The 20771-nt window shown below is 40.5% G+C and overlaps 2 protein-coding genes and 1 long non-coding RNA gene across 3 annotated transcripts in view; 1 reads left to right on the top strand and 2 right to left on the bottom strand.

Annotated features, from left to right (window-relative positions):
* The window catches only part of LOC108570790 (AFG3-like protein 2), a 4217-nt gene extending 1507 nt beyond the window's left edge, over window positions 1-2710 (top strand). The window contains exons 6-13 of the mRNA XM_017932699.1: window positions 2-56; window positions 406-524; window positions 617-892; window positions 966-1193; window positions 1280-1506; window positions 1576-1752; window positions 1827-2045; window positions 2134-2710. Of these exons, the coding sequence (XP_017788188.1) occupies window positions 2-56; window positions 406-524; window positions 617-892; window positions 966-1193; window positions 1280-1506; window positions 1576-1752; window positions 1827-2045; window positions 2134-2397 (1565 nt within the window). The 3' untranslated portion in view covers window positions 2398-2710. The remainder of the gene's footprint in view (window position 1; window positions 57-405; window positions 525-616; window positions 893-965; window positions 1194-1279; window positions 1507-1575; window positions 1753-1826; window positions 2046-2133) is intronic.
* Window positions 2711-3066: 356 nt separating this feature from the next.
* Window positions 3067-4878, bottom strand: LOC108570840. Its single transcript, XR_001891370.1, has 3 exons — window positions 4452-4878; window positions 4218-4336; window positions 3067-3129 (listed from the first exon to the last, which is right to left on the bottom strand). It is a non-coding gene; the product is annotated as an uncharacterized LOC108570840 (long non-coding RNA).
* A 7898-nt stretch (window positions 4879-12776) lies between these two features.
* The window catches only part of LOC108570834 (zinc finger protein 200-like), an 8189-nt gene continuing 194 nt past the window's right edge, over window positions 12777-20771 (bottom strand). Inside the window, exons 2-3 of the mRNA XM_017932756.1 lie at window positions 13824-15059; window positions 12777-13216 (exon numbers count right to left, since the gene is read on the bottom strand). Of these exons, the coding sequence (XP_017788245.1) occupies window positions 12777-13216; window positions 13824-15059 (1676 nt within the window). The remainder of the gene's footprint in view (window positions 13217-13823; window positions 15060-20771) is intronic.

The raw sequence follows: 20771 nt of genomic DNA on the forward strand, positions 1-20771 counted from the left end.
ATAATGGAATCAACTGCAAAATTAATCAATTCCAAAGATATTGGTGTTCGATTTAAGTAAGTTCATACATGCACCGTTATACAGTGTTGTATTATTATGATATTTCAAAAAATTTTGATAAATTGTAGCCAATTTTCTTCTATTCTGCACCCTTTTGCCATACCTAGAATGTTTTAGAATGAAATGAGCAAAGAGAAAATGAGACATATTAAATAACAAAGTCAGATTAAAAAAAGCGAATATGCAGATAAGAGAATAAATAAAATATCAATTTGTAGAGTAGAGAAAAGTTGTATGTAATTGTATGGCAGCTTTTGAGAAGAACATGTTCCAGTAATGTTTGATTTACCATTTCTGTGATGCAAAATTACTGTAAATATTTCTGTGTACATTGTGAAAATTTAGGGATGTTGCTGGTTGTGAAGAAGCCAAAATAGAAATTATGGAATTTGTAAATTTCTTAAAAAATCCACAACAATACATGGACCTAGGTGCCAAGATTCCCAAAGGCGCAATGCTGACGGGTAAATAATCATTTTAGTGATAAATAATTTTGTCTAATTTCTTGCTTAGTATCAAGTTCAGATAATAATATAGAAACTATTTAATTCCACAGGTCCACCGGGTACTGGTAAAACATTATTAGCTAAGGCTACTGCTGGAGAAGCAAATGTACCTTTTATTAGTGTGTCGGGATCGGAATTTTTGGAAATGTTTGTTGGTGTTGGTCCATCAAGGGTTCGTGACATGTTTTCCATGGCCCGAAAACATGCTCCCTGTATATTATTCATTGATGAGATTGATGCTGTTGGAAGAAAGAGAGGAGGCCGAAATTTTGGCGGCCATTCAGAACAAGAAAATACACTTAATCAACTTTTAGTTGAAATGGATGGTTCGTTATAATAGTTGATAATATTGGCTATTGTATTAAACTGGTGCTTAACTGAGTAATGTTTTTTTCTCAGGATTTAATACAACTACCAATGTAGTTGTGTTGGCAGCAACCAATAGAATAGATATTTTAGATAAAGCATTGTTACGACCTGGAAGGTTTGATAGACAAATTTATGTTTCTGCACCGGATATCAAAGGTCGAGCTTCTATTTTTAAAGTACATTTAGAACGATTGAAAACTACAATAGATAAAGATCAGTTATCTAGAAAAATGGCTTCCCTAACACCTGGTTTCACAGGTATGAAAACTGAAATTAGTCCATGAAATTGATACAAAAGAATATTGAAATTGTACATTCTGAACACTATAAATTGATCATTTTAGGAGCTGATATTGCTAATGTTTGCAATGAAGCAGCTTTAATAGCGGCAAGAGATTTGAACGACAATATTTACTTAAAACATTTTGAACAAGCCATTGAAAGAGTTATTGCAGGCATGGAGAAGAAGACAAATGTTTTGCAACCCGAAGAAAAAAAGACAGTTGCATATCACGAGGCTGGTCATGCAGTAGCAGGCTGGTTTTTGCAGTACGCAGATCCGCTTCTGAAGGTAACTTTTTGATCTTCAGGATGTAATTGCTATTTCATTTCAATTTTGTTTACATCTTTTATACGACAGGTTTCCATAATTCCTCGTGGGAAAGGTTTAGGTTACGCTCAGTATTTGCCTCACGAACAGTATCTTTATACAAAGGAACAGTTATTCGATAGAATGTGCATGGCGCTTGGAGGACGAGTATCTGAAGAAATCTTTTTCGGTCGCATAACAACAGGAGCGCAAGACGATCTGCAAAAAGTATCATCTTATTATATAAATATTTTTATTATATTTATATAGAATTTATGTTGTTTAAATTTTTTTTGTTTTAGGTAACGTCAAATGCGTATGCTCAAGTCATTCAGTATGGTATGAACGAAAAGGTTGGCAATGTCAGTTTTCAAGTGCCACAACCAGGTGACATGGTTTACGATAAACCCTATTCTGAGCATACTGCACAACTTATCGACGCTGAAGTACGCATATTAATCGAACAAGCGCATGATCATACACGTGATCTGCTTATGAAGCACAAGGAGAATGTAGCCAAAGTATAGAATATTTCGTGTAATCTATTCAAGGAATACATCGATTTTTACGACTGTACTATAAAACGGGTGATTTTGCAATCTTTTTCAGGTTGCCGAACGGTTATTAAAACAAGAAATTTTAAGTAGAGATGACATGATAGAATTACTTGGACCTAGGCCATTCCCTGAAAAGTCAACTTACGAACAATTTGTGGAGGGTACGGGATCATTTGAAGAGGACACATCTTTACCAAAAGGTTTACAGGAATGGAACAAATCTAGGGATAGTGAGAAGAAGGATGAAAGCGCAGTTTCCTCAACATCAGAAACAGTTTCGGATAGTACTCAAAAACAGCCGCAGCAGCGATTATAAACCATACTGTTATGGATTATAGCCTGTTAAGTACTTTGTATTATAGTTTGAAGTACATAATTGTAATAAGTAGCAATACACAAGTACACATTTGATTGCATCAATTATAATAACGATATGATTTGCAACATTGTGAAGCTTGTAAACACCATTGAAAGTAAGTCCTATATTGCAAGATAAACACCTTCCCCGCATTAATTTAGTATTTCCCGTCTTCAACACCTGCATTGTCTATTGTATAACAGAGCCTTTTATAATGAGAGTCAAGTTGTGTAAAATGTGTGCAGTACTGAATATAAATTATTAAAAAACCTTTTGCATTGTTGTATTTATAATTGTAGCGCGGTAGCTGCGAGGGTTACGTAACTTTATAAAAATCGAATAATAATAAAATTATCGAATACTTATGTAAAGAGCGATTACTTTATAAAATAAAGGAAACTTCGTGATTCTCTTTTTTTATTAAGACTAAATAAATGGAGTGAGAAGGGGGGGGGGGTGAAATAAATAACAGCTTTCGTCACGTCATTTTTTTCCAACGTATAATTAATAAAGTTTACAAATGTAGTGCAATTAAACTGTTTTTATCCTTAAGTATTGTAAGTACATTGATAAATTTGTTATGTTACCTTTTTTTATCGCTAATTTTTGGGTTTCGCTTTGGCGGAATTCCTGTGGTGTGTTCCAATGAAAAATAACGCGTGCCCGCATATGCGTAAATTGGATCCTGGTCTATATTAAAATTACATTGTTCGATAAAAAAAAAAAACGATCGAAGAAAATAAAAATGGTTCTACTTGCATTCCTTGCATACGAAGGGCCATATACATATACTCGTTTATGACAAGACTGAAACTGCTTTAATATGACGAAGGTCTTTTCTTGCCAGTGAAATTCATGGCTCTAGGAACAAACTTTTTACCCTTGTTGTACCTTGTGTTGTCATGAATACATCATGTTTCGTTATTATATATCTCTGACAAGTGTTTTTAAAATTAAATTACTTAACAATTAGCACGAGGTACAGAACATCACTAATGATAAAGAATAAATTATAAGTTATGAATTAAAAAAAAATCTACTAAAAAGAGAGCAAGATGCGTCCATGAATGTGGAAATTGCAGACCTTCGTCCACATTCTCCCCCACTCACTCACTCACTCACTCTTTCTTTCTCTCTCTCTCTTTCTCTCTCTCTCTCTTCCCCTTCCTTTCCATCTCTCATTATTCATGAAGTTAGAACATTTAAAAACGACTTCCATAAGATAAGCTTTGAGCTCGTTTAGACATGAGTTTAAACAAATCGGAGTAATACATGTGCATGCATCTCGATATATCCACTATCAGTCTTGGGATTTCCTTTAAAATTTATTTTTATGAGCCGAAACGCCCTTGGGAATATTACTTGAACGTTTAGCCCCGAGGATAAGTACTGTTCGATCGAGAAATTTGCCGTGTTTACATTTACGCGAGTCCCGTGTTATTGTTCCCATAAAAAATAATTGGAAATATAAGAACAGTGACATAATTCTCTCCTCCATTGGCTTTTTCGCACGTTTTTTTTTTTCGTCACATACTGTGCGATTACGTAAATAGTTCTGAGCGTGCATTTTGTTTAAAAACGGAAGACCTCAATTGTTCACCATCGATTTCCGAATGCATATCCCGGAATTAACGTAGTTAATATGCATTATAAGCAATGTTTATGTATTACTGTTGACAGGATGAAAAAATATTTATTCTTCGATGAAGAGGTGTAACAAACGGGATAAATAAAACAACTTTATCATCGATCGTTAATTTTTTACGCATTTGACTAACCTTTCCTGACCTTCGTCGTTATATCCTTGATCCCAAGACAGCGTTTTTCAATTTTTTTTTTTTTTTTTTTTTGGTTTTTCATTTCTGAAGTGGCGAATCTTCTCAGCGTTTCTACAAAACTATACGATTTATCGAGTAGGTATTTATAGGTTTCGAAAGTTTACCATTAAACTTAGCTCGCTAACTCACTAATCAAATATATCATACAATCACTAAATTATTGCTTTGTCGTACCTTGTATCACACTAATCTAAATCCTATGTTTTTTGGTGTACCTTACGTTTTTCCCTTTTTTTTCCTCATTTTCACTTTTTTCCTCTTTTTTTTAACCTTTTCACAAAAGCCAGGTTTACTGGTGATCATGCCTGCTTCTCTGCGGAGTTCTGTTTCACGAAAGCGTATATTTGTCTCAACGTTCGCTTCGTATCACCTTTATGTTCATGTGTGTTGGTATTTGTGTGTGTGTGTGTGTGTGTGTGTGCTTGCGAAACAATTCGATGGCGCAGGTTACGTACAGGTTCCGTACTTATCGACTCTGCATGAAACTCGAGCGAAATCTAAATTATCGCGTACGGAGGCGAGGCCGGATCGCGCTCTAATTAATTTCATAATTGGATTTATTAAAGGTTAACCTGTTTCTTATCCGGTACCTGCAAATTATGCGTTTAACGTGCAATGGATAATTCATTTTTCACGTCCCGCTGTGTCGTCGCTAATAATTTTATTTTTATGTATTTAGAAAGCCTTGAAAATGAAGCATAAGTAAGTGGAATCGATAGTAATCATTGTATCGTGACTTTATATCGATCTATGGTAAAAAAGAATGTCGCATTTAAACACGCGTTAAATTGAAACTAATAAGACAGGAGTAAAAAGTTATGAATTATATACTCGTAACAGCGACATCATCGTAGGGGGACCGCCGATATTAACCAATTCGAAAACATTAAGCTCGATCGAACTTTCGCAAAAACATCACGTCACGGGTATTGAAATTAATTAGAGGCGATCGTTCTCGCGAAAAGTTTCGGTGTAGCGAAATTCGACTAAAAAACACGTACATATACACATACACATAGCATATATCGTGCATATTCGGTCTAGTAAGTTTAATTAATTATAGTTACGCGGACAATCTTTTGTCACGATGGTTTCGTTGTTCTTTTTTACCGTGTTTTCGAACGTACGTAATTTTAAACAGTCAACACTCTCGCGCGCTAATCTCATCCTTTCCTCCATCTTTCCTTCACACATCCTTGTTCATCTTCCTGTCTCTGTGATACTCGTGTTTCCTTTTATTGACAGCGTGTATCACCACGAAAGGCGACGATTAATTACGTTTTATCGGTGCGTTTAACAGCGCCCACGGCTAGTTACGTTTAAGTAAGTACTTTTGGTCCTCTTTAGAGTCTTCTAAAACGCTTAATTATGCGACGAGTCGAAATGGCGATCGGTCTTTCGGAAACAAAGAAAAACGAATGTCTCATCCCTCGCTTTTATTCCGTTTCTCTATTTTCTTTTTTCCTCGGTTCTTCGGTTCTCGTTTATCCTTAAAATTTCGCAAAGGTTCCGTTTGTAATCACGTTTCGCCACCAGTTGGATGGATGGGGCTGGGGGGAGGGGGTAAGGAAGTGGGAGGGGATGGAGGTGTTACTCTGCTAGAAAAATTCTGTTAAACGTGGCTTCGTCACGGTAGCGTGTACGACGCGAATCCGAGCAATTATCAACAACGACATATGTATAAGAACAAAAAAAAAGAAGAATTATTAAATCGTCTAGCATTGAGGTTCGGTAGAGGAATGCAAGGAGGATTTGGGTCAGTTATAACGATAACGTGATACGAATTATGAAAAAGAGGTTTTTAAAAAGTTCTCCAAAAAAAAAAAAAAGAAATCTGTGGACAATTTCATCATTCGGTACGATAAATATTCCGAGACAAATGTTAATCCGATCCGTTTATATCAAAATTCTTTGAACCAGCCATGATACTTTTTTCGTTTTCTTTTTTTCTCTGAAACACTCTCGCGGTATCGCGAGATAATGTTACTCCGAGACTCGATCGTCGTACACGCGGCGCGCGCACGTTATTCAACCGGATTCGAAAAATTCGAGCGCACATCTATAATAAACGTTGGATGTGTTTTTTCTCACCGTTCGACTTCGAAAAAATTTTCTACTCGCTGGACCGAGAAACGTGTTGTACGAGGCATGATCGTCCTGGGTCCTGGCTTAAATCGTTTGCGTATCTAAAAAATAGCGTCGACTGCCCCCGTTTAAATATCGTTAATAATTACAACCCACCATTTATCGTTCCCTCTTTTTTCCCTCTTTCTTTCCTTATACCTCTTCTCTTTCTTTCTTCTTTTTTTTTCTTTTTTTCTTTTTCTCGGGGGAATTTTTGTTGCCTTTCTCCCTTCGCTTTCGTTCACATTCGTTTTCCCCCCTCTTTCTTTTTACACTACAGCGACGATCTATAACGTTAGTTTGTATTTTTTTTTTCTTTTTTTTTTTTCGCGAGTTCATCAGTTCTGCGGCTTGCTAGCACATCATTCTCTCCCGTCTCGTCGAATTGATTCATTACACGGTGCCGTGAAATCACCGTTGGCAAAAGCCCACGAAGCTGCGTACTTAAGTATACCTTAGCTCGGAGAACATTCTTCGTACGCTGAAAATGTTCTTCGAGACGGCGACGAATTTCTTTTTTTTTCCGTTTCACAACAGGAGGATCTTCTCGAGCCGAGCAACGTTCTCGCCGAGGCACAACATTGGTAAAATCGCCGTTGTCGAAAAATATACGCGACGAAATATCTTCGTGAGAAGTGTGTTACTATTTTGTTTCGGAAGTTACGCGGCGCGCGTCTGATATAGTTAGGGAAGAATCTACTCGGCGCTTATCCCCACTCTTCCCCCACTCCTCGGGTCACGGCGTGGCGACACAGTCGCGCGTACATTTCGGGAACTTCTCGGGGTACGTATATTTTCGAATATGTGAAACACGGAAATAACGTTAACGAAACTGATAAAGACAACTCGCCGTTTGTAAGATGAAACAATTTAAAGCGAACCAAGTGGATTCTTCCCGTTTTTCGAACTAATGACACTTTTCAACATTTATCGTCCACCATTTTACGGTGATTATCGATACAAAAGGTTTTCAAAATGAACAGTAGGATAGAGAGGGAGATAGATCTCTCGACGAGAATTGCTCGCTGAGTTTTCTTCTCCTTTGTTCGCTTCTTTTTCTTTTCCTTTCGTTTGTAAAAGTTCAACTAAAAAAAGCTTCACACGTCGCGATCTGAATATCGCAATGTCGGTTTTAAAAGTTGCCTCTCGTTAAAATTCGTCGCGGTGGCGAATGAACGGTGTGTTTCTTCTTCGTCTTTTTTTTTTTTTTTTAATCTTTTCTTTACTTCGATAACCATATAGTTCTTTTCTCTTTTGTTTCATTATTGACTATCGTTACGAGGTTAACTCTAATTGATTAGAGATTCGATTGACTGTCGAGTATTGTAATAACAGCACGAAGACGCGGCTCTGGTTTGCTGTTCGAGTATCATTCAAAGGTGCGATCAAATTTGCCATTCGTCCGACCTGTTCGAGCGCAGGTCGCTTCCGGTTTCACGACATAGGCGTAGACGTAGTAAAATTGCTTTGTCCCATGGAAGCGAACGTGTACAACGGGACAATCGTAGAACTGTTCCCTTTTTCTCTGCCTTTCCTTTGGAACACGTGTAGCCAGAATCAGACTTTGCTTAACTCTTTGTTCAATTAAACGACAATTCAAATTCCCCGAAGAAGGAACAATAAGGAGAAAAAATCTACTACAACTAGGAACCTTATATTACGATCGTAATTGAATTTTTTACGAGAACGTGCAAAAATAACCGAATTTATTTATCCCTACGTTTAACAGCCAATCTAGAAGCGTTAGGCAAGTCTATTTCTGACTTTCAACACTAGAACCACCGGAGTTCAACGTGACAAATTTTCTACCTTTCTGGAATATTCTTGGAACTTCGCAGAATTACGATCTTCGATGGAAAATAAATTGGCGTACACACTACCGGCCACAAATTTCGAATCACTGTGCACTGCAAGTTATACAAGAATTTCCTTAAAAAATAGCAACGTTAAGAATTCTTATCATTCGAATCAATCGATTTAAGGTAAATTGCTGTTGATCTCCGCAATATCAATTTGAAATCTATAAAAAATTAGTAGCAGATTCAGTATTGATGAAAATTGAGAGGTGGTACCAAAACTTTTGCTCGGTAGTGTATAATTTCTTCGTTTCAACAAAACAGACTATACACGTACCTACACTTGAACAAAAGCGTCTGAATAATTTCTGTAATTGTCAAGTAAGAAATCTGAAATCCGTCATTTTCACGGTTTCGGTAGTTCTAGTGTTAAAGTTAAACGTACTTACCAGCACAGAGTACACGTGACGCAAATTTTTCACTCCCGTTTTCTTTTTCACCATTCTAAAGGATCGTTCTTTCTTTTCACTCGGCTTTTAAACATTTGAAAAAATTTGACGAATCACGTGCACGTCCACCGATATCGAATGTAGCGCAGACAGTTGAAATGTTCGATCGACGATCGAGAAGTGTACTCCTTTAAAACGGAGGTTAAACAGACGGAGCGAGGAAACGGACTTTTTCTTCTCTCTCTCTCTCTCTCCACTTTTTTCCCTTTTTGCTTCGTTTCATCTTCTCTTACAAACTTAAACCGCTAAAGCTCTTTGTTCCTCTGTCTCGTTAAAACTACTTAACGCGAACTAACCGATACTCGAGTAACCGCTAAGTCGTCTAAAATCGCTGAAAACCTCTCGTACCAAAATATCATCTACGGTCATATATATAAAAAACGCGTTTCACACGTGTAAAAGCAACAGCGACACGACGAAAATCAATTAAGAAGAGATCTCCGCTCCGCCTATTATACAATTGGCGCCCCAAAAGGGCCGGGTGAAACCTAACGATCAAAAACGATACAATTGAAGCGTGTAGCTCTCGGCGCTGACTAGAGCGTTAAAGTCTCTTATTTACTTCATTTATACTTCATTCTTCTTCTATCTCCTCGGTGTGCTTCGTCTCTTTGGTATCGTTTCCTCTTCGGCGAGACAAAATTGTCATCGAACGCTGAACATTCCTTTCGTCCCGTTCTCTACTCTCGACGAACTTTCGTTTAAATTAATATCACAATTCGGGGAGAAGTGTCCTAGGTGAAACTAGGTGTTAGGTAGAAATAAATAGAACGATAAATAATACCCACTAACGACTAGGAACGATTAACAAGCTCTAATTAATCTAGCGTAGAAAAAAATATCCATCTGGCTCCGCGAAATATTCTAACGACTAGGTTTGCCATCATCGTTCTACCAAAAAAAAATTGGAAATCATTTGACTAGATACGAACCTGCTGTATGTGTTCGTTAAAGGGATTTAAGAGAGAGAATGTACATATCTCGAACGAGGAAGCGATGAAATTTTCTTCGCCTCGTTGAATCCTGTCTGTATCGACGTATGCATTATACGTACGGGAATCGGAAAATTGCGATCTCGTCCGCGTATATTTAACAACGAGGAAATTACAGGAGGATGTTCTATAATTCAGGGGAGCAGAACGAGCGACCCTTTCGCCACCGAATGGTCATTCCTGCATTCAACAGGTGGTCCAGTTTACGTGAAATGTTGATGAAAACCTTCGACGTGTGCCCCCCACTCCCTCCCCACTCCTCCGTTGCGGCGGCCAATAGGCGAGGAGCATTGCGCCGCGAAGGGCGTCGAAGGAAGTTTTGGAAAAAGAACGCCTCGAGGCGAAATTAAGGTCGTGCGGCGACGTTTTTCGCGAAATTCCGAATATCTCGAGTGAAGTTCATTTTTTCGCGTATACAGACGAGATTTGACGCGAATAGATTTTTCGAAGGTTCGGCTTTCGTTTGATCGACGATTTCGATGGGATATCTCGCGTGTCTTTTTGCCGGAACGCGAGATTTTCCGTTTGAAGTGTCGAACGAGGGAGATTGAGTCGCGAGATATCTTGTTCGAGGAATTATCCAAGTGGAGAAACTGGAAATTTGGTCAAAAGCGAAATGTATAGTTTGTGGAAGCGACACAGTCAGTCGTACGTTAAAGCGTTATTTTTCTGGAAGGAGAAATGCTACATCGCTGCTTCGACTGTTCTTTAATTCAATTAAACGAAAATTTCTTTAATTTTTAATTTCTTCAACTTTAAACGCCAACAGTATTTATTGCTTTCTTTGTTTCGTGAACGTATACGAGTTCGTCGCCTTCAAAGGCTATTCGTTCTTTTTTTTTCAATAAAATTGTACCCCGTCGAGCCCCCATTGCCTAGTGTATAACGGTAATTAGCGGTACTGGTAAGAATTAACGCAACGGAAAAATCAATTCCGAGTTGACGGGGTCGAACGAGGCTCGAGAGCTCCTTATCTCCCTGAAACTGCTGTTTCGATTTTACGACCTCGCAAAATCGCTTCCACCGACTATACACTCTCTATAACTCGTTCGAAATCAATTAGCTGCTCGAGGTCACTCGCCCCCACCACAAATCATACTCCAATCTCGCCGTACACTTCCGTCGCTTCGAGATACAATCACGAATTCCGAAATGTACCACGAATTCACTCTTATTGCTAACGGCGAGGCGTGAAAAGGAAACATTGCAAGTAACAACGTCGATGACCTTGGACAGCAAATTAACCTCACAGAGACTATATACATATAAGAGAATCCTCGAATATCTAAGCAAGTGCTTGTGAATAAAAAAAGAAGAAGAAGAAGAAGAGAAAACGACACGAATTGCCGCGCGAGGCTGTTAAAAAACCTGCGAGTATCAAAGAGGACGTCGCGATTCTGATAAAAGTCGACGCGCTCGGGGCGTTCATTGTTTCCCATCGGATCTCGGTGCTCTTTGATTCGAGTTGACCCGGTTTTCCAACCGACTCTCCACCATTCCAAATGAATTTTACTCACAAATTGATGGTCCCTCGATAGTATTGCATCGATCCCCCGCCGCGCTGTTCATTTTCCGCGCCCTTTGCCTCTCTATCTGTCTCTCCCTTGGATCCTTCGCGTCGGGAACGAACCAGCGCCGTTTCGTTTCCCTTGATGCCTAGGCGAATATCGATTTCACCCAGGAGGACGAACGGAGAGAGTCCAGGGACCTCTCTCTCTCTCTCTCTCTCTCTCTCTCTCTCTCTCTCTGTCTCTCCTTATTAGTTATCAGGACAACCTTTCTTTCTTTTCCTTCTTGTCCTCTCTACAACGCACGTTCGAGATTCTTCGAACAACCTCGAAAACGTTGGTTTAATCGACGAATGTTTCTTTTCGACGTTCGCCTTCTTTTTGTTGAAAGTGTGTCGGATTTTCACCTGTGATCAAGCGATCGTGTTGTTCCTCGACAGTCTCGTGGCGATTTGAACAGCCATTTGGAACGCGTTTGAGAACGTTTCGCTTACCCACAGACTGGAAGTTCGATGTTCAATGGACGATGAAAGGCGAAGGATCACCTGTGGCGTCGAACGCTCGGTGTTATTTCTGTTGTTTCGTGGACGACCTGTTTCCTCTCTCGCGTGGCTCGATCGATGTACGCTTGTGTGAAGATTTTCGAGAGTTTCTCAGGGACAGGGGGGATTCACCGTCACCGTTGAAACTATCGAATTCCAGACGAAACTGAACTGACCCACTGTCGTCCACGCCGGACGAGTTTTGCACCTCTGGGAAATTTCGCCTCGCATCCGGTTTGCCTGGCGTGTCGCAAGCTGAAAGATAGAAGTTCAGAGGTTACTTATTTCTCCGGTATACCAAATAAGACTGTTCGATTAACACTTTGAAGCACGGAATTTTAAGACATAAACAGACTCTACTTGCACAGGAATTTTATCTTAAAAAAATGTGACAAAGTAGGTTTGAATTACGACATGAAACGAATGAAACTTAAAAAAGAACGTTGAGATAATTAATTATTAGGTGGGACATAAACAATCTCACCGTGAAATCTGTGAAAACAGGTTAAATTAGATTAGTTTTGTTTTCTTAATGAAAAACATCCCACTGTGCATATGTAAGTACTAAAAAGGTGGGACACTTTTTACTATGCCCCAAAGAGTTAAAAGACTGTTCTAAAAGGTTCCAGTCACTACCGGCTTACTCGAACACGTTCAAACTCTCCAGTTCGGTATCATTCATAAGTCTGTACAATTATATAACCTATCCAAACATTCTCAATCACAACTTTCAGTCAACTAATACAATCCCCCATAAGATTCTACCTCGTCAAACTTTCTCAAACACTCCAACTCAAAACTATCCTCTCCCAGCCGTCTATAAGCACCTTTCACAGATTCCATTCTAACAATATTAGCAATTCTAATCCGTCAAACTTCGTCAAACACTGATAACCATCCTCCCTGAAATATCCCAAACTACCTCGAATTCTACCTTCACGCCGAAAACAAGGTGTTCAACTATGTACCTGGTGGCTATCAACGACAATTTCGCCAAGGAAACGTTCCTCCATAGTTTGGACGAGCAACTACTGAGGAACGTCGATCTCGTTGCCTGTTTCTTCGTTCTCCCTTTGACAGGCGGACTCCAGGTGTTTGTTCAGGTAAGACTTGAGCGCGAAGGATTTGTGACATTTGTGACACTCGTAGTTCTTGTCCGCGGAATGTGTTTGCATGTGAGCGCGTAGATTGGAGCGATCGGCGAACGCTTTGCCGCAATGCGCGCAACCGTATGGCTTCTCGCCGGTGTGACTTCTCAGATGGCCTTGGAGCAGCCAAGGCCTGGAGAACATCTTGCCGCAGACGCCGCAACTGTGTGTCAGCTTGTGCGTGAGCACGTGCATGGCTAACGCAGGCATGCTCACGTACGCTTTGCCGCAGTGGATGCACTTCTTCGCGGATTGCGAGTCGATGCTGCGGTGCGTCTGCTTGTGCCGCGACAGGTTCGACGAGGTCGCGTACTGTTTGCCTGAAAAACAGGGAATTTTGGGCGTGAGTAGAAGTGATTCCATGGAATTTGGGAGGTTGTGTACGCTAAATTCTACAGTGTGCGAGGAAAGTTAGGAGACTGCGTATAATAATTTATCGCGATGGAACGGAGGATAGCGATAAGTAGACTGCGAATTTTTACGTATTTCTGGAAAATTTGGAGGCGCAGAAATACGCAGAATGCGCATAATAAGCAAAAATATGAATTTGCGTAAAATTCCGCGGTCTAGTGACGAGGAAAGAATGAAAGCTTAAGTTGGCAACCAAAGTGACGTCAAATGTCTAAAATTTACGATAATCACGCTTTCCTCTTTTCCACCTTCCATTCCGCCACAATAAATTATTAAACTCAGAGTCCAGAAACTTTCCTTACACACTCTACATCCTCTTACAAAAAGCGCAAACTAAGTTCCCGCAAAAAGGAACGGTAGAACTGGAAATGTTCAATAATGTTCCACAAAGAAACCACCAAAAGAGCAAACAGCATGAAGCAAGGTGAACGACCTCGAGCGACCAATATATTCCGCTCAGACTATAGCCTCCCTCCCCACTACCGCTACCCCCACCAACATCCCCAGAAAACCTACCGCACTCGCAACAAACATATCGTCCGATCTTCGACGTCTCGGGCGTTTCAACCGGCTCGGCCTCCTGCGTCTTCTGACTTGGCACGACTTTCTTGTTCTTCGATCTACCGTCAGCCACCAGTAAAGTGTCGTACGTGTAGCTAGCCGGCTTCACCTCTGTCTGTTCCGTAACAGTCTGCACCTCCTTGTCCTTCTGACTCGGCTGCGAGTTAGGATTGTTATTCTCGATATCGCTGCTGCACTCTGACGTAGGTGGAGTTAACGGAGGCGCCGCCTCTATCGCCTGATGATGCTGTTGTTGCTGTTGCAACGTCGGTTGCTGCTGCGGCAGTTGTTGCTGCTGCTGGGCGATGATCGGCGTGCACGGTATGGACGGCGCGCTATAAGTAAGCAGAATCTCTTGAACAGGCGACAATGGGATGAACACGCTGCCAGTTTGCTGGACTATAGTCGCGCTGGGCTCGTAGATGATGCTCGCTGTGGATGGTTGCTGTTGCGGATGATGCGTGTACACCGTAGAGCCAGCCAGGTCTATCGTGTTCACCTGGTAGATCGGTTGATCGGGCTGATACACCGTCATCTCTTGAATATCCGTCGCCGGCGACTCTATCACGCTTTGCGGTCCGATAGCAACGCTGGGTGGTGGTAGCGGGGGCAACGACCTCGACAGCTCGAGTAAATCGTGTGCAGCCTCTGTCTCCGCGGCTGACCGATCTTTGAACATCGAAGACACATAACTGGTGATCACGCTGCTGCCGCTGTTCGATCCTATCCTCGATTCGGACGTGGTATGATCCGTGTTTTCCTCCGTGTGATACGTTGCGGCGGTGTTCGAAGGAGGAGACGGCACCCTCGGCGGCGAATTATGCAGCACGTTCGCGTGCTGCTGATGGTCAGCGTGGATTGTTCTGGACGGCGATCTCGGAGCTGTGAAGGGCAACGTGGACGTGGTGATCGTCGTCGTGGTGGTCTCCACGTTCGAGCTGATCGACTCTGTTACCGCTGGTGTGAACACAGAGGTGGACGAGCCTGTAATCGTCGCGATCACCGATGTCGCCTCCGTTCGTGCTGTTGCCAGAGGTTCCGCTGCGTCGCAGATGTTGCTCGTTGCTGTCGACGATGTCGTGATGACGTCCACATCGTCGGGCTCGTTGAACTTCTCCTTCGTGGAGTCCTGCACCGCCGTTCTAGTTCCCGTTGTCGCTGTAGTGTCCTGGGACTGAGCGGTCAGGTATTCTGCGACAGGGGAAAAGACTTCTTGTACTCGTTGAATATCCACCCCTCGCTCCTTTCGGGGTATTCAGTTGTGTGTACATATATATATACAGTAACGTGGTTGCCACGGTGTATTTCGCGAAGCACGAAATTTGCGTTGATAAACGAGATAAAAACGGTGAAGAAGCCAGCTCGCGAAATTCAATAACCACGACTGTTCTCTCTCCACCCCCTTCGTTTGCCGGGCAGGTAAAGAAAGCAAAAGCAAAACCGGGTGAAAGGGGGAAAAGAGAACAGCGACTTTGAGCGAAAGGGCGGAAAGAGCATCGTCAGCCTCGTTTCGCCCCCTTCCGTTCGCGACAATGCGATATTAACGAGACACCTGACGAGCGGCAGCCGCGCGTAACTCGATTTCTTAATTTGACTTTTTAATCGGGATTTAACGAGCGGCGAGGAGGTGGAGGAGGTAGAGGAAGAAGGAGGTAGAAGGTACAGGTAGAGGGGCACTGTTGTCGACGTGCCAGGCGAGAGAGAGAGAGAGAGTGTCGAACTGGCTGGTTGGAGGCGGCAGAGAGGGCGGACGAAGGAGGACCAGGGATTATGACGGCAAGCATGCCGGAAACGAGGTCAGAGGGGATGAGTGGATGGCCAAGGAAAGTGTACGAGCAGGCGGATATAAAATTTCACGATAACTCGGTTATGAAGCTGCGCGTTTCGTTCGAACGCCGCGCCGCGTCGGCCCGCTTCCGTCTTGCCAACGATCAACCGTCCCGTGTTGTATCGTCTTTCTTCAATCGTTTCCAGTCTCTTTCTGTATGTATGTTCACGTGTGTCTGTGTGTGTAAGAGTGTTGCTTCTGTTACGCTTCATTCCACGGACACCTCTCTCCGGGGAGAAGTTTCTTCGATTAGCGGGACACAACGCGATGACCCTGCGGTTCTACCGATGATCTTCCTAGCCGCGACTTTCTAGGAACTTTTCAGGGAATTCGAGGGAACGGGAGAACGAGGCGTAACTGGTTGTTATTGAGGATTATAGTTATGGGGAATTTTTTACTTTTTTTTACAGGTCTTGCGGTGGATGATGAGGTTATTTTGAGATGGGTTGGGTGCTGGAAAGGGACGAGTTGTTCGAGGTACAGTGAGTTTTATAGCGATAGGAGCTCGAGCTAATTTTGAGCCAATGTTTGAGCCAATTTTGAGCCAATGTTTGAGCCAATTTTGAGCCAATGTTTGAGCCAATTTTGAGCCAATGTTTGAGCCAATTTTGAGCCAACGTTTGAGCCAATTTTGAGCCATTGTTTGAGCTCATTTTTGAGCTGTTTGTGAGTCGGTGTTGGATTCGGTTTTGAGCCAGTTTGAACCATTTGTTTGAGTTCTTTTTGAGCCACTTTTGAGCTAGTTTAAGAAATTTGTTAGCCAACGTTAGAATTCTTTTTGAGCCTCATTTGAGCCAGTTTGAGTAATTTTCATGTAAATTTCGGAATCACTTTTGATAATGAACGAAGTTTGAGCAAAACCTCGAGCTGCTTGACCGACCGTCCATTTTTCTCTCTTTAATTTGAAAATTAACCTAAAAAAATCTGACGCGTTTTGAACATTGCAATCGACCAGCCGAAACGTCGATTTAATCGTTCCCTTTGCAAGCTGGATAATTTAACACGGCGAATCGTTCGTATCTCCCGTTCGATTGGCCTGGTTTCACGAGCAGAGGCAACGCGAGCGAACGTGTGCCGGCATTGTAACGAGTCTTAAGTGCGGTCTTTGTAGCTCCATTAACGTCTCCGGCAAATTTCGCATGACACTCTCTCATTCACTCGATTACGAACGTGAAGCATAAACCGAGCCCTTTACAAAACGGGGCGGTAGCTGGGAACTGCCACCACCGGCAACGACAATTCAGACAATTAATGCAGCTTTGCCGCGGCGAGTAACGCGTTACCGCGAATTACACCGACGCCGCTATGCAATTCCCACCTAGACGTCCGATATCACCACTGATCTCGCAATTTTTTCCTTCGCTAAACATTACTTTTGCCTTTCAGATACGCATCGGTAAACGGAGAATCGGCTGAATTTTATTTTAAACGGAAAACGTGTTTTCTTTCTCACTTGAGTGGAATTTAAACGGAGATTATGGTTTGCTACAAATTAATAAATATGCATAAGTTATGGTTGCTTTCTTTGCTTTAAATTATTATTTCTTTATGCTCGAAAAAATGTAATAATATTTTCATGATAATTGCTAATGCAATTTACAAATTTTCTGCTTTTCTGGCTCTGTTTTTGTACCAACACTCTGACGCTTGTGCTAATACCCGAAAGTAATAATATTTTGGGGGAATTGTCGATTTAATTCGCAAATTTTCTTTCTTTCTTCGGCTCTGTTTTTGTACCAGCAAATGAAAATTTGACTGAATTTTCTATTGAAAAGAATCTCTCTTTCTACTATACCGTGTTCCTGAAATTAGCGCATGCTTGAAAACGGAAAACAAAATAGGGGAATGTTTTGGTAATTGGTTCCAGGCGCAATTGAAATTTTATTCAGACCGCTTTTTCGAAGGCTGCTCCATTAATTTTTCCTCCGAGAAAGAAGAAAAAAAGAAAGAAAAAAATCAGCCCCTTCAGCTAAACGAAATTTTCGACCGCAAATAAAAAATTCTCGTTTCGCTCGGCAAATATGAAAATGTGCAAATATTTGCAATCGCCTGAGAGGATAAACAAAACGGACGGTGGCTGGGATTTTTGCAGGGTTGGGCAATAGCATGCAGAAGTTTTTCTTGCCCAGCGACGAAACACGCGCTCGTGCAGCGCGCCGACACGAGACCAACCGTATATGCATACACACAGGGTGAGTCTACACTGTGTACCTATTCGAAATACAGAAAAAAAAAAATTAGTAGAAGGAAATTTTGGATTTTTCAGCAAACTCTATCAAGATGTAATGCAATGTTTCACACAAGTGCATTAGTGCAGTTGCAAATTGCAAGAAATCAATTTATACAAAAAAAATTATAACGTTTTTCGCAATTAAAGTAAAAAAAAAAAAAACATTGTAGAAGAAAATTTTGCATTTTTCAACAATCTCTATCAAGACGTAATGCAATTTTTCACATACACCACCGGCCAAAAGTTTGTGAATCACCTCCCAATTTTCATCAGTACCGAATCTGCTACTAATTTTTTATAGTTTTCAAATTGATATTGTGGAGATCAACAGCAATTTACCTTAAATCGATTGATTTGAATGATACAAAATTCGTTAAAAAATTCTTAAAGCTGCTCGACTTTTTTCTGCGAATTTTTGTGTAACTTGCAATGCACAGTGATTCCAAAAATTTGGCCGGTAGTGTAAGTGCATTAGTGCAGTGGCAAATTGCAAGAAATCAATTTTTACCAAAAAAATATAACTTTGTTCCCATTCAAAGTACAAAAAAATATTGTAAAAGGAAATTTTGCGTTTTTCAACAACCTCTATCAAGATGTAATGCAAAACTCAATTTATACAGAAAAAATCATAGGGTGTCTGTTGGATTGTTTCTAAAGAAGCTAAATAAAAAATATCGCCTGAGAAGAAAAATTCGTCAACGTTGTTTTTTCTAAACAAAGACACTAGGAGGACCACCAGATATGTCTTAGAGTTCATCTTAGAGTAAAGACACTCTAAAAACACTGAAATAAAATAGCATAAACAGTTCGTCCCAGCTTTCTCTTTTCGTGTGTCCAGAAAACAGCCCCCAATAGTTATTCCTACAGAAAAGACGTTCTCTCCGAGCCGTGTTAATAACAGGTACACAAATTCGATATATAAAAGGAGATTTTTATTTCAGTCACCAATTTCCAATACTGTCCAATATAAAAAACAAGCGAAATTGCAATTTACATCGACGTATTTCTACCAAAAAGATTGCGCTGCTCGACAGTAGAGCTTGTCTCGAATAACGCGAAATTTCTCTTCGCGATTTTTCTCCATTTTCAATAGGAAGAGAGAGTTACAGTTCGGCCCAGTTACCAGAGTCACCCGGTATATAGGTAGAGAGTGAATCAATACCGCGGGCCTTTGGAACAAATAGCAACATTCACATTAATTGAAGGTAATAGCCACCGCTGAAATATCGATCACCGTTCTTCTTTCATCGTGACGAACGACACTCGCCGCGATTCCTCTCGATCTTTCCGCGCTGCGATCACCACCTCCGCGCCGCGCTCTCGAAAACGAATCACGCCGCTTTATCTAGCGATTTATCGTGGAAACAGCGGCTACCGGTACCGAAACGTTTCAAATTAAAGCTGCGATACTTTTTGGCGATTTTTCTAATTTTGCGAAATCCTCGGTCGTATCGTTCGTGGAGAATCGAAGAGTATTCTGGATATTGTGAAGGTAACGTTGAGTAATTCTCGGTAATTACTGCGGTGATAAGGGAAAAAATTGCAGAATAAGATTGTATTTGTAAGAGGTTTTGCGAGGGGCTTTAAAATTAATCGAGGCTATTTTTGATTGATCTGATGGAAGATTAGTGTTGGAATAAGTGAACGTTTGCGGGGGCTAAGAAAGCTTGGAGTTCTGGGGAAACTCTTTACGTAGAGTATTATGCGTTCTTTTTGTGTGTAGGTGTATGTTGAATATCCCAAGTCAATTGAAAATTGGCCAATAAAATACGAATCCTTAAATTAAATTCAAAATTAGCCAATGAAATTTCAGTATTTGAATTAAATTAAAGACTAGCCAATCAAATTTCAGTATTTGAATTAAACTAAAAATTAGCCAATCAAATTTCAGTATTTGAATTAAACTAAAAATTAGCCAATCAAATTTCAGTATTTGAATTAAACTAAAAATTAGCCAATCAAATTTCAGTATTTGAATTAAGTTAAAAATTAGCCAATGAAATTTCAGTATTTGAATTAAATTAAAGACTAGCCAATGAAATTTCAGTATTTGAATTAAACTAAAAATTAGCCAATGAAATTTCAGTATTTGAATTAAATTAAAAACTAGCCAGTCAAATTTGAATCTCCAAAGTTAATTGGAAATTAGCCAATCAAATACGAATCCTTAAATTAAATTCAAAATTAGCCAATGAAATTTCAATATTTTAATTGAATTCAGAATTAGCCGATCAAATTCGAATTTTAGAATTTACTCCAAAATCGTCCAATCAAATTCGAATCATCCTAAATTTGTAATTTCACCAATTTTCACCGCAATTTGCCAATATCTAAACAATCCTATCGCGAATCTTTATACTATTCAATACCCCACCGCAACAAATTCCTTCTTTTCTATCCTATTTAAAAATTTACGATCCTCCAAAATTTAACACACACCATCAACCCTTCAATTTCTCTTAAAAAATCATTGCATTCACCAACCTAACCTAACCAACAAAAAGCAAATTTAAGTGCAACACGATAAACAATAAAATCCAACAAACCCTTATTTCTTTTCCATTTCATTCCCGTAATCCACAATCCCACCGACGCAACCCACAAAACCTAACCACAAAGAAAAGAAAAACAAAAACGAACAATCTCAACACCCAACAACAATATCCCCGAAAATTCCTCAACTCCGTGATCTCGGTGCCGCAACAAGTATATGAACGAACGGCTAACAACAGGAAACCCCCCTACGTGGGCTCATAAAACATCAGAATCCCTATCACCTATCAACCGCGTCATAAAGAATCCTGTGCTCGACCATTTAATTACCGTTGCAGGGGTGATAATCGAG

This window comes from Habropoda laboriosa, unplaced genomic scaffold, assembly GCF_001263275.1.
Source record: "Habropoda laboriosa isolate 0110345459 unplaced genomic scaffold, ASM126327v1 scaffold86, whole genome shotgun sequence".
NCBI lineage: Eukaryota > Metazoa > Arthropoda > Insecta > Hymenoptera > Apidae > Habropoda > Habropoda laboriosa.